Below are 14075 nucleotides of genomic sequence, written 5' to 3'. Positions count from 1 at the left end.
GTAATAGACTCATTTTCTACACAAATTAGTTGATTTGTCAACTTTTCTGTCACTTCAGGTCACTTCATCCCCAAACCAAGAAATATCTGAGCTTTATCTGGTGCATTGTATTAGAAACACCCCTTTAGACTATGCCAACTAATACAGAAAGAGGATGAATTACTTTGTTTTAGGTCTCTTAAAACTGACTCCCATTGCATAAGTGTTTTAGGTAACATCACTTTTGGAACCAGATAGTCATTTATCTGCATGCAGTCCACAAACTAGATGTATTTTATAAACAGCGTTTATATCAAAGATGATAATATTTGTCTGGCTTGATGTCATTATAATTACTGTTCCCATAATCCAGAGCTACCCAGACTTGGCTGCGTCTAGAGTTTCTTTATATAGGTATTTCTCTCTTAGGCCCTATTTCTTGTAGAGCTTGTGGCACTGAAGATAGGGATGTATGTACAAATATGGAAATCTTTTAATTGTATTCTGATGTGTGAAAAAGGTTGCCCTCTTGATATGGAAAAGATTTTAAACTGATGAAATAAGTTTTGAGGCAACTACACTTAGACTATGGAAATCACTGGAATAACATATCAATGATGCACAGAAATTAGCAGATTCAATTTATATGTTAATAACAAGAATATCCAAGTGTTTAATCAAAATGCATTTTAAAAAATTAATAGATTTAAAAACTCAGATTTTCAGACAAAGATCAATCTCTAGCTTTTGGGATTGGAGCAAAAAATCTCTCCTCATCGTAAACTATTCATATCTACCTTCTGAAGGTTTTTTCCACAATAGATAGATGATACTGACTGATATTAGGGTATTTCACTAGGTGGAGTAGGTCTGAAAGAACATGGCCATTCATATGTCCCAAATACTTAAAATGACTGCCACAATAGCGTAGCCAACATTTCAAGGACAAAACAGCAATTTCATCCAGGTACCCAAGCCAATGAACAATCTCTCTTCTAATGTGGCTTCTTCCCATTTCCAGGTCCACATACTCTTTCTGTGGTTCCCCCTTGATACACTTTCACATATCAGAATAACAGTGTCTTCTGCTGTGGCTCCCTTCCTTTCTAAACACTACACTTTTGCCATCTCACCGTTTTTTCAGTGCCAGCAGTATCTACTACACTCACTCTGACCACCCCTTGTATTACTACCAGTCCCACTTTGCAATCTTTCCCCCACCCCACTTGAAAAACTTAGTTACAGAAGCCATATTCATTAATAGTTCAAATCCCAAAAGTTAAATGAGAGAAAGGAATTGTCCTGCTCCCTATATAAATCTGACAAAAAGGGAGTTTAAGCAGTACATAGTAAACACACAACCATTAAAATAAGCTGGCTTTCCAATAACTTAACTCTTTTCCTTTCCTTCTGTGTTAATCTTTTTTTAAGATACTCTATTTGAACAATGTGCTCTATTGCTTTATAAAATTAGATAAAAATAACAACTGGGAAATACATATATACGCATGTAGAGTACAATATATATTAGGTGATAAAATATAGCATGCGCTAATCAGAATTTGTGGCTTACTACTCAGTAAACTAAAAACAAATGAGTGTGTAGAGTACCTAAGTATTCAGAGTTACAACATCAGTACTTCACCTGGGTAGTCGCTGTTGAAGTAGTACTGCTTCTGGACCCCCACATCTGCTGGAATTGCACTCTAATTTCAGCAAATGTTTCAATGATGACCGCAATGAACACATTCTATTAAAAAAAAGATAAAAATTAAAGGCTTACCAGGAGCCTCAGCACACAGAAAGGAAGGGAAATTCATTCTAACGTAAGTTATATTCTAGACAGGTTTAAAAGAGAAAATTGCATAGTACCTTAACAAGCCAGGCAAGAAAGAAAATTAAGGTGATGAAATAGAAGTATGAACGCCATCGGGGAAAACTATCAATTGCTCGATACATAAGGAACACCCAACCTTCTTGAGAAGCAGCTTCATAAACAGTAAATATGCTTGTGCCTGTTGATGGAAAATGAAAATGTTTTAAATTACAAAAAAACCCAAACAAATCTAGGTCAGCAAGCAATCACTGTTTCATTTTTTTCCTTTCACTAAATGGTATAAGCCCCCACCCCCAAAGGCAAATGTAAGTTATTTCTTATGATTGGATCCAAAATTATGTTTACATTACAGTGGGTCCATATTCTCCTGTGGAATACACATGCACAGTCCCTTGGTGAATCTAACTGCAGGCAGCCCTGTCTTTAACATATTTTATCTGTATATAAGTATCCCCTTGGAGAGTACAAGAAAGCAAGCTTGAGTCTTTTCTCTTGTAACAGTGTCTGAGGGGGGGAGGATTATGGACTCTTTTCAGACCAAGGCTTTGCCAATGCGCTTTAGCTAAACCCAGTGCCTCCAAAGACAGAATTTGGCCTACTACATAATTTCAGTAGCATGTGAGCTAATTTTCATTAAAAACTGTGATGATCTTTCAACATTTGATGGAAGAGATGAGCTTGAATTTCTTTGCTATTAATAAAATAAGTATGGGCTAGGCAAGCAAAGCCATACAACAAACACATGGATAAGGTAGTTATACGCAAGGGTTTACTCGAATGCACTTAGAGACTAAAAAGTGCAGATACTCACAATAGCCACTTTGATTTAAATGTGTTACAGATTTCATGATTTTTTTTTCAGAAGCAGTTTTAAACTAAAAAAATGACTAAATCTGGAGGAAGAGGGTAGAAAGGACGCTTGTGGGTTTTTTGTCTATAAGGAAACCTATATTACATTAAATTACATTGCTAAACATTATTTAATGATTCATTTTCAATTATAAAAGAACTACAGATTTGGGGAGCCCAAAGCATCCTCAAGTCTGCAGCCATTCTTTGCAAGCTGGCCCTTCATCAAATGTTGAAATTTTCAGGCTACTGGCAGTTTTCTGATACCATTTTGATGGAAAGGGAATTTAATGGGTGAAAATAAAGAAAAAAAGCAAAGCAATGTAAGAGCCAAGTTCTAAAATTCATGCTCTAGCCCAGTTGCACTCAAACTCCAGCCCACAGACTGAATCCAGCCATGGCAATTTACGATGACACTGCTCCTCTGCCACTAAATTTCTGGATGCATGGGAAGCCCTGTGGTTTAGATGACATTGCCCTACATGCCACAGAACCCCCAGGCTGCACACCATGTGCACATGCAGCACCTCTTTGCACATGTGTGTATGAGGTGCCCCACTTCACCTTCCACCCCCCAGCTACAGGCTCTGCCACTGAACCTGTCTGCTGCATAAGCACTCTGGGCGACTAGGTCCACTGCAGCCATGAGGCTGAGGGATGCAGCAGAAGCTGGAGGATGCAGGGGGAGCCCCAAGACCATGGCTGATGCTGCAACTAGAATTATATGGACTATGACAGCTGGGTAGGAGCTGGGAGGCAGGGTACCAGTTGGATAGTTCTGCTGTAGATGGTTGGAGCACCTCCTCTCAGCTCTTCCTCATCCTCCCTAGAGGTATCACTAGTTCAGGGTTTTGTGTCTCTACTGTGTCACTTGTTCTGGGAGTGTTTGAATGTTGCTGTAGCTATGATGGTCCAAGAAATGCCCAAGATTCAAGGGGTTTTTTGTGGTATAGTTTTTTGGACCCACTGTATAAGTATATATCATTTATTGGATCTACTGTAGCCATATGACAATGAGCAAGAATTCAATAGAAGATTTCACTAAAATAAACAAAAAAACCTTGCCAATTGTTTTGGTGGTATTTTCTAAGAGCTGTTTCACCTTCCTTCAGAACTCTCTTATGTTTATGAATGTAAAAAGTAAGTCTGGAAAAAATACCTGTCTTCTTATTTTATGCCACTCCAAACTTAGACCGCAGACTGAAACTCAAAGACCTTTCAGCACTTGCTTCTACAGAAAATAAGTTTCTGATCTTTATTGTTATGTCTATGTTCTGTCTGGGGGAATCACAGCTACAGAAATACAAAGAATGATGGAGATTCACTTATAGCCATAACACAACTTCCATTTAAATTGAAAAGAGTTTTTGCCTCTTCTTGCTAGGAATGACTTTAGTCCCTAGAGATTCTCCTGTGTCTTTTTCATCAGTCAGCCATATGCCTAGTACTAAAAAGGCCAGTTTGCTAAACACAAACAAGCAGGCAGTGATAGGTACAAAAGCCTGTACTATCTCAAATATAGGGAAAAGAAAGACAAATAAATGCCATGATTCCTTCAGGTTTACTCCATCTCTCCTTGTTAATGAGTCCTTAACAGTGCAATTATGTTAGGTACTTTGACAAGATAAATGTTTAGACCTGGATGTTGAGGGCTTGAGCAACAGTTTGGAGTAGGCCACCTCTTGAGGTCCATTTCAACCCCATTTTTCTAGGATTCTGTAACACCTGAAGAGTTGGAACCAACTAGCTTCTTCCTTCTACTGACCTGGGTCCAGCCAGTGAAGCACGTAAGAGGTGCATATGTTTTTAAGAAAAAGAATTGTCATATTAACACACCCTAATTATGTTGCTAAATTTGTGCCTGAGAGCCCAAATTATTATAAAGAATGCTATAAAACATTTACTTCTCCATTTGAAGCCAATCCTACAACACTTAATTCTGCATTAGAAAGGTAGTTCCTAACTAATGTGACCGTAATGCTTCCAGGATCTGAACTGGCTCATTTAGAACCAGCTGGAGTATTTCTAGCCATTTTTCCTTTTCTATACTTAGATGGTAAATTTCCTAGGAGAAAGGACTATCTTTTGATCATGTGTCTGCAGGGCTTAGTTTATCACTGGTCTTAAGTCCTACTGCAATAGTATAAAATGATCCTGTAATGGGTTTCATGCAGACAGACTTCTGCCCTTTCCAGAGACCATGCAAGTCAGAGGGGCCCATTCACAAGGAATACATTACTGGCAAAAGATTAACATTTTTGGCTTGGATAATATTGGTATTGCTTGTCAGAACCTTCTTGAACATGGGTTTTACCAGCAAACAGTCAAGAGGTGCAAAGTGCAAGAGTCTAAGGTTATTTATAAAATATTCATTAACAACACAGAGACAATGAGACATGTCTACTAATTCCTGAATATAAAATGCAGACATTCAGAAGTCAGAATATCAGAATGATAAATATTATTTATAGGCACTTGTTTACTAGCACAGGTCTGGAAACTCCAGCATTTAATGTTTTCTATCCGAAGCTACTAAGAAATTATTCAAGTCTAACCTTTAGTCCCATTTTTTATTTTCCACAATAATTTAGATTGTGTCCATTTTACTCTCATGAGTTCCTTAACAAAGGGCGTGTCTATACATGATGATTTAAGGCACATTAGCTGTTTTTAAGGTGCATTAAGGGCACAGGTCTACATGTGCAAGCCCTTAGTGTGCCTTAAAAATGGTGATCTTAGACTATTTGCGCCTAAATTTGTTACCTGTTTTTGCAAATAGCTAAAGCACCTTAATGCACATGTAGATACACTAAGGCACATTAATACTGTGTATATAGACAGACTTAGGACTAACTTTAGTCCCAAGTAGGTTTGCACACTGCGTTAATGCATCTTAGCGCATGCATATGTAGACATGTGCTTAAATTGCTTCAATGCTCATTAGGCAAATGTGAATTAAGTTTAGGTATGTGTAAAAGCATGTGTAGACAAGCCCAAAGAGTATCTAGGTCAGGAATCAGAAAACTCTTAACAGTGTATTTTTTTCCTGGATTGAGCTACCGTACTAATATGACATTGTAAAAAGGAATCTTTTCTGGAAACAACTTCTCACCTATTAATGTTTCTTTCTGCTATGTCTGCTAGTGATGGATGAGTCTTGTTCCACTGAGAATCAAGGCACTCACAGAACTGCAGTAATTGGGTCTGCCTGGGAAAGAACTCACCCCAACTAGCACCCTCCAAGGTGACTGGCTTTAAAGATCATGATAAACTAGTCAACGAATGAACTGGATCTTCATCTGTTTTACAATCAGATGTGGCTCTTTTTCTTCCCAATTACAAAACAAATAGCACACTTCACAAGATTGTGATATATGCAACTCATTTTCTATTTATTTTTCTGAAAGGAAGAGCAACACTGACAGAGTCTTGGAAGAAAATGTCTTGTGGCATTATACCATCACATCCTGATGTATCCCAGGTTGCTTTTGGTAGCATTGAAGTGATATTGTTGCTGTGATCATCCACTAGACATGCAAGATGCAAGGATTCTTGTGGGTAATATCTTTCATTGAACCAACTATATTGTTGGTGTAGACATACACAAGTTTTTGAGTATCACAGTACTCTTCCTTAAGCCTCTGGGGATACTGTAATAGCTGTAAGCTTGCCTATGTCTATATCAAAGATACAGCTGGTCCAATAAAAGATATCACATGCAACAATTCTTACCTAAGTTGTTTTTGACATCTGAAGACATTATTAATGGATGTCTGCATATGCCACAAAAATATTTCCTATTTAATGCTGGATGGGTGAAAATTGAGGTAGGGAACATGTTTTCTTTACTTCTACAGATTTTGGCCATTTTTTTGATCTTATCTCCTGATGAATTATGGCATAAGTGCCAAAAAAGACTTCAGTAAAATAGAGGCAGGTTATATACATTGACAAGAAAAACAAACAAACAGAAGCCAACTTGAAAATGTTAGGAAAAATGTACGAAACATTCATTTCCTAAAGTGAAATAGATAAAATGGGAGTGACCCAAGTACAATCTACTTCAAATTATGACACTGGATATTACAACAAGTTATAGATAAGCCTGGAATCTTCATGGAAGGCTTATTCACTCGCAGCTGTTTGGAATCCAAAGTTCAAAAAATAATTTGAGAATTCATAAAATAATTGTTCAATTTATTGTCACAAACTTGATCAAATATAGTGGAACAAAACAAAGCTGTTAAAGAGTTGTAAGATTTACAAAAAAAGGGAATCTATTAAAAGTTGCTAACTAGATAACTAAAATTAGTCATTAGTCATTATCAATTAAAAAGTCACCAAGAAAATTTGTAAAACAGAACGGCTGTTATGCAAAGTATTTATATCAGATGTATTGGGCCATCTGCCATGATAAGGCAACCCAATGAATGGATAAAAATGTGTAATTAACCCAATTAAAATATTTAATGTTCAACTGTGGCACTAAAGTACAAATATAACTTTGTGTCAGAACTGGTGGTGGTGTTCCTGAGAGCCATTTAAAGGCTGCCACCAGAATAAATATGCACTCTTATCTTACAGTATATTAAACTACAAAGTAATACAGCACTTAACATTGTTAATGACAATGCCAAAAAACAAGCTGTTAACAATCTAAACGTTCAAAGCTGTTTGAAGTGGAGATAGAAAAAGGGATCACAGTAAGTGATACAAAGTTAAATACCATCAAATGGATTCCTTATTAAAAAGAACATTTCTTAACTTCCATCTGATAACTTCATTTAGCATGATTTTGAAGCTCTCAGGAAGGAGTGGGGAAAAGAAAGGACCCTACCTACCTAGTTTGCCATGAGGCATATTAGGAAGCAATGTAGAACTACAGAGGGCCCATGCACATAATTCAAGGGAACTGGCAGATAGAAAGAAACTTATTGTGGGTATTAAGAGTGGAATGACCTGGTCAGTTCAAAGTATGAGAGAGACCAACCTTTTTCAACTCTCTGCACAACTGGTCCCTCATATATGGAATGTGTTGCAAATATAAATATGTACCACCCTAATTCAGGAAGTGAAGGCAACTTTTCTATAAAAAGGAAATCTGAGTTAAAGCCTGGCTGTGGACCTATCAGCACCTCTTGTTTTGTCTTGTGAACGAGTCGACTAGTCTGGTTGTTCTGCCCAGTTGGAAGATCTCCTCGGTGATACAAGGTGCTCGCTGTACAGGCTACACACACCGAACTCGCCTGCCACGTCTTTGATGATTCCCTGGTTCAGTTGGACCGTCTGGCACATGCACGTCCAAAAATGAGACCTTGTGTCCACCGGACCCGGAGCAGTTGAGGGCTCCTCCACCCCTACACCCTCACCCGTGCCTCCGCGTAGGAACCGTTCCACCACTCAGTCTTCTAATCAAAATCTCACCGGAATACTGAAGGGAAATGCAAATGCAGCTCCTGCCTGGAGTTGCTGTATCTGGAGCCCCAGCTCCTACCCAGAGTGGGGTTCTACTCTTCCCTCTGGGGCCTTCCCCGAATGGGTGTCTTCAGCCCTCCCTCTGGGCACGCCTGGGGCCTTACCGCAACGGGCTCACCGCTAACAGTCCATCCGCCCCTTGTCCTCAGGGTTCTCCTCCGCCTTGCTCCCGCCGGAGCCAGATGCTCCTGGACATTGCGGTCCACCCCTGCAAGCTCTGGGTGACTGCCTCTGATTCCCGCTCCTCACTGGAGTCTTACCCCTGCTCCAGAACGTTGCGGCCTCGGGTGGCGCGTATCCACCCCTCTGCGGGCTCACTGGTGTCCGCCCATTGAACCGGCACTTCTGGTTTCACCACCCCAGCCTCTCATTCCGGCGATGCTTTTGAGCCGGCCTCTCTGGCCACACACCTGCAACAGGTAAGTGTTTGCCACGCCTTCCAGAGCAGAGACGGGTGTGTTTCTGTAGGGAGCCTGGCCCAGTGAGCCCCGGAGCCCGGTGGTTTGTCTGCCCCTGCACATATCTATACTTACCCTTCTAAATTCAAAGCTTTGCTACAGCAAGGCAGTTACACATGCGACTACAATGAGATTACTCACATGCTTAAAGTTGGGCATGTGCTTAAAGTTCTTTCTGAATCAAGGCCTATGGAGAAAGCACTTTTTCCCCAATATTATTCTGACTTAGCAGATGTCAGGCTATCTAAATGCCAAGATGAAAATATTTAGGGTTATGTTTAGATCAAGTTTAAGTAGCTGTTTAAAAAAAGAAAATTCAAGGTAGAAAAGATTAATATCTATTTGGGTGAGAGAAAAGGTTACGTTTGTCCAAATGCATTCAGAAATAAATGATTCCGGCCAGAAGGGTGGGAAAGACTGGCAAATATAGAATATATGTACACATAAATAAAACCATGCATTCATTGCCATTAACCAATTCAACATAAAATGACTTTAGGTTCACACGTGCACATTCTCGCAGAAACTGAGGGTGGAAGAAGAAGGGAATTTAAAAGTGTTTAAAATTCTTCAGTAAGTTTTACTGTTGTGTTTAGAGGAGGTGTTGATCATTTTCTTTTAAATAGTCGGGTAGGTAAAGATAATGAGGAAGCAAAATGTTGCTTCATATTGTGTTGTACTTCCCTGCAAACAAATTTTTTGAAAAAAAATATAAGCTCATGTCAAGCTTGAAAACTGATGTCAACCTTTTAAACAGTCAAGATTTCTACTTTTGTGGACTTTCTAAAACTTCCATTTGCATTATCAAAAACAAAAATCTCTTTCATCCACAAAAAGGCGTAAATGTACAATAAATTATAGGTTTCAGTATGGAAAAGGAGTTGTAATAAAGTGGCTCACTTTACACTAAGTACTCATATGACTTGTACTTTACAGAATGTAAAAGTGCAATCAGGAGGAAAAGTAAATCTCTATTAGCCAGACTCTTTGAGCTATATGGACACTGTAATAAACCATGCCTTCTTCAATACAGATATTTCTTTAAATTTTTAAGTTGCAAACATTAGCCTCAGGGGGCATGGAAAAAATCTTTGATTCAATATGTTTTCTTTCTGTAAGAGAAATTATTATAATAAAGGTTAAAAATCCATTAGTTTTCATGCATAGCTAGGGAAAAAGGACGGATGACATTTTCCCCAATGTGCATGTGATGCAAATCATGAACAATATTACTGAAAGAAAAAAAAATGAAAAGACAGAAGCATGTATCTGATACCTCTGCTCAAGAGAACAGATGAGAAACTTTTGGCACTGGAAGTATGTATGTTTGACTGTAAACCAAACCTACATGTTAAATACATGAGGAATTGTTGAGAAATATTATAGTATGAACGTTTAATGGAGGAGAGAAAATTAAGGTCTCATTCCCTGTGTCTAATGCAGGACTGCAATTATTTTCCATAGTTACTTATATTCCCTAAAATGTGTGGCACTCTTCTGACTTTCACCGTGCTCAGTGGTACAAATCTTGTCAAGCCACAGTCACTTAAGCTACTGCTAACATTTTAGGAAAACTGAGAAACAAGGGAAAATGAAGTTCTTCAGGTCATACAGGAAAATCTGCAGGAGAACTGAGAGTGGAACTCTGTTCCCTTCATCCAATGCCTTTACCATAAGACTATTAATATTGCAGGCAGGGGGACAAAATGCTCAACCCAGCAGGTAGCTTCTGTCTTTGATTTCTATGATTATGTTTCATAACTTACAGCTGCCATCAATATTGTTAGAAACAAAAAACAACAGGTAAAATCCATTTGTCCATTAGTTTGCAGCTACCACCTCTGAAAAGATGGCTATCATGTCTTCCAGGTGCTTATGCCAGCCATGTTGGGTCAAATCTACTTTTTCCTAGAGTTTCCTATTCTTCCCAAGTTGTATGAACCTGCTGGAAAAGAAAATTAATGGGAGGGCCTCTCCTCATTACTCTTTGGATGATTTTTTGCCAGTCAGACCTCCAGTGTGATGAGAAGTCCCTTGTTACATTCCCTGCCATATATTTCCCTTCCAAAACAATAGGTCAAGTATTTTTGGCCATGTTCATTTGTAAGATTGCTATTATGACCATATCCAGTATTTGTCCTTCCTTATCCGTCTTCTTTTAGACTTGAGTACACTGCAACATGTACTTTGTAAATACAGTTTAGTAGTTTTGTCTTGTAAAACAATTTACTTATATGGATCATTCTTATGTCCCTACAGCAAAGTGCATCTGTCTCCTTTTTATCAGATTTGCGGGCATTTGGTTGAAAAAACTCTGACTGGAACTGAATCCTCTTTTGTTTTGTATCTTCAAAATCAGAAAGTATTTGACACCCCGGATTGCCACTGAACTGCAAATAACTACTATTCCAAGTCATGGAAATTTCAATATGAGTGTGTTCCAATTCAACAGAGCAACCTTTGGCTTTCAAATATCCAGTGGACCTCAGTGACTCCTTGCAACATGAGAAGTGTGTCTCAGTGCATGTATCAAATTTTGAAGGCTCATCTTCCCAAGGTCTAGATGTATCCACAGAATGATTAGGATGGCTTTGATAGATCTTTATAAAGATTTCATTATACTAGTAGTAGAGTATTCTATCATACTGTGTAGTTGGAAAAAATACAAGGTATTTCAAGTGTGTATAGAGGAAAGTTTGGTTTTGTCATTTTTCATTTTAAAATGGGTTAATCAAATGAAAATTCACCATTACAAACACAAAAAGTTGTTTGTTGTTAGTAGTAAATACTTCAGTCTCCAGTTAGTAGATCACTAGTCTCTGTAATTTAGTGATAGCCACTAGGTGGTGATCATGCACCTTGTGCACATCTGGAATGTCAGTTAGGAAGCTGTAGTTGTAGCAGCGACTCTGCCTGCTTCCCACTTTAAGCTAAGGCATTGTTACTGTAATGACTGATTTTGATTCCCATTTCTATGCCCAAAGGCAGTCCCTGCTGGAGTGGGGGAGGGACAAGTGGGAGGGAGGGGGAAGTGCTACTGAGCACCAGAGGGGAAGGAGCACCCAGAGCTAGGTGGCAGGTAGGGGAGTTATACCACCTCTAGAACTCAGGTTTCCTTCAAATGCATTCTTTTTTAATTACACTTTATACAGACTTCTCCCTATAGAACTTACAGGTTTTGGGAAAGATTACATCCATAAAGAAGATGTCACTGTGTGGTCTGGCTCCTTTTTAATTTAGTTTATAGATTTTCCATTGCAAGCAGTTTCTAGGTGCTCCTTCCCCTGCAGTGCTCAGTAGCACCTCCCCTTCCTCCCACTTGGCTCTCTCCCTCTCCAGCAGGGGCTGCTTCTGAGCATAGGAATGGGACCTGCTCATTGCTGCTGTCTCCAGCGGATCTGCAGGCAAGAGGACCCCATAGCTGCTCCTGCCCTATCCTACCAGGGGCTGCATTGAGTGTGTTGCTCAACCAGCAACAGGTGGGTTCCCCCTTATAGTATCTGCTCCTTACCTGTTCCTCCAAGTGATTGACTGACTCCAGAATTTTGTAAAAGAGGGTGCAGGTGCAGCAACCGGCACTTCAGTAGGAGCTGCAACCCCACTCCCAACTTCCCCTTACTGGAGTGGGCAGACCATGCTGCCATGAGAGTAGCACCGAGGGAGTTTTGGTGCCAGCACTACCTTCCTTCTCCTACATGTTCAGGGGCACCTTGACCCCATCTCATCCCCTCCTCCCTCACCTGCCATGGTCCCCTCTGTCTCTGGCTCAGCCAGGGGTGGGAGGAGCTCAAGAGCCACCCATACCTCACTTCAGCCAGACTGTGTGGAGAAAAGGCCTCAGCCGGGGACAGTGGCCATAGCAGACAGGAGGCTCCCCCTCCCCACATCTGATTCCGGGCTTGTAGGAAACACCTTGGAGGATTGCTGCTATCCCTAGCAAAGCCTAGAACCCATGCCAGTGGTGTACTGGGGGTCTCTGGTGCCTGGGGGCCAATGCCTGTATTGGCACACCCCTGGGGACAATCTGAGCAGGATGCAGAACCCCTCTCCTACCCCATGGGGAAACTGACATCATGGCACACCAGGAGAGGGGCAGCAGCCTGAATTTCTGGTTGTAACAGATAAAGAAATGTACAAGATGCTAGGTGCAAGCATGGACCACACACCAAACGCGGGAGGCGCCACAGCCTCTCGGCCCAGCCGGCACCCCCCACCTCACAGGCCGACACACAGGGGCCATGGCCCCCTCCTGCCTGCCCCCCCCCGTTGGTATGCCACTGCCCCATGCAGCCCAGCTGGAGTGAGATAGAAGCAGCTTTGGAGCTCCCTCTGCAGCCAAGGGCAGTGGCAGGAGGGGAAGGTGGGGTAATAGGAGTGTAGGGAATGTGGCTAATGGAGAAGGTGCTGGGAGTGGGGCTAAGTTTTTACCTGCTTCAGGGACTTAAAACAAGTCCTGGGTGGCTGCTCCTGTGATCTGAAAGGGGGACATAACCATGCTACTGCACTGCCTCAGCATCAACCCTGCCTGCAGCCACAGAGTATAGATTATCTCCTTGCTCTCTATAAATCACCCTTCAGATGTGTGAATACTCCCAAATACTCCCTCCTCCTCCTCTTTTCCAGATAAAATAAACCTAGTTCTTTCAACCCTTCCATGACAGTCTTACTTCTGAGGCCTGTACTCATCTTTGTTGCTCTGCACTGGGCTCTTTCCAATCTGTCCACATCCCTCTTGAAGTAAGCGGGCCAAAACTGGACACAGTGCTCCAGGTGAGGTCTCACCGAGTGCTGAATAGAGCAGAAGAATCACTTCCCTTGATTTGCAAGTGACATTTCTGTTAATACAGCCCAGGATGCTGTTGGCTTTTCTTTTTTTTTTGGCAACGAGAGCATGTTGTTGGCTCATATTGAGCCTATGCTCTACTGCAGTGGCCAGCAGCAAACTTTTCAGGCCATGAGTCAGAATAGCTGAACTCCAGTCTAAACAGGCTGGGTGGCTCTGGCAGCCCATCAGTGCTGGGGGTCTTTCCCTGTGCCTGTGCTGTGTCCCAGAAACTAAGAGCTGTGCCTGTGTTGCTGCCACTTGTGTCCTGCTCCCTGGCTCGGGTGCAAACACAGTTTCTAGACAGTGAAGAACTGCACTGGGGCCAGGCTGCTGGAAGTCATATCCATGCTGCCACCTCTTCCTACCCCTCTTTTACCTCCCAGCTGTGACATGAATGCGACAGTGGGAAACTCTCCTGCGGCTGGACAGAGTCTATCTGGAAGTTGAGTGCATGTTGGTGAGGGTGGGGGATAGTGGCAGTCAGGAGAAGCAGCAGCAGCATGGGCACAGCTCCTTGCTGATTCACCCCCATTGGGGGTGATTTCATAGATTTCATAGACATCAGGGCTGGAAGGACCTCGGGAGATCATCGAGTCCAGCCCCCTGCCCAAAGGGCAGGAAGTCAGCTGGGGTCATAGGATCCCAGCAAGAT

At 41.2% G+C, this 14075-nt stretch overlaps 1 protein-coding gene across 3 annotated transcripts in view; it reads right to left on the bottom strand.

The window, feature by feature from the left end:
- The window catches only part of NALCN (sodium leak channel, non-selective), a 451383-nt gene that overhangs the window by 288440 nt on the left and 148868 nt on the right, over window positions 1–14075 (bottom strand). For all 3 annotated transcript variants that reach the window (XM_019529699.1, XM_019529701.1, XM_019529700.1), the window contains 2 exons: window positions 1852–1994; window positions 1625–1729 (listed from right to left, as the gene is read on the bottom strand). In XM_019529699.1, the coding sequence (XP_019385244.1) occupies window positions 1625–1729; window positions 1852–1994 (248 nt within the window). The remainder of the gene's footprint in view (window positions 1–1624; window positions 1730–1851; window positions 1995–14075) is intronic.

Source organism: Crocodylus porosus, unplaced genomic scaffold (genome assembly GCF_001723895.1).
Source record: "Crocodylus porosus isolate Cpor-Errol unplaced genomic scaffold, CroPor_comp1, whole genome shotgun sequence".
Classification (NCBI taxonomy): domain Eukaryota; kingdom Metazoa; phylum Chordata; order Crocodylia; family Crocodylidae; genus Crocodylus; species Crocodylus porosus.
Note: the sequence above shows the minus strand (reverse complement) of the source record. Positions and strands in the feature narration are given on the sequence as shown.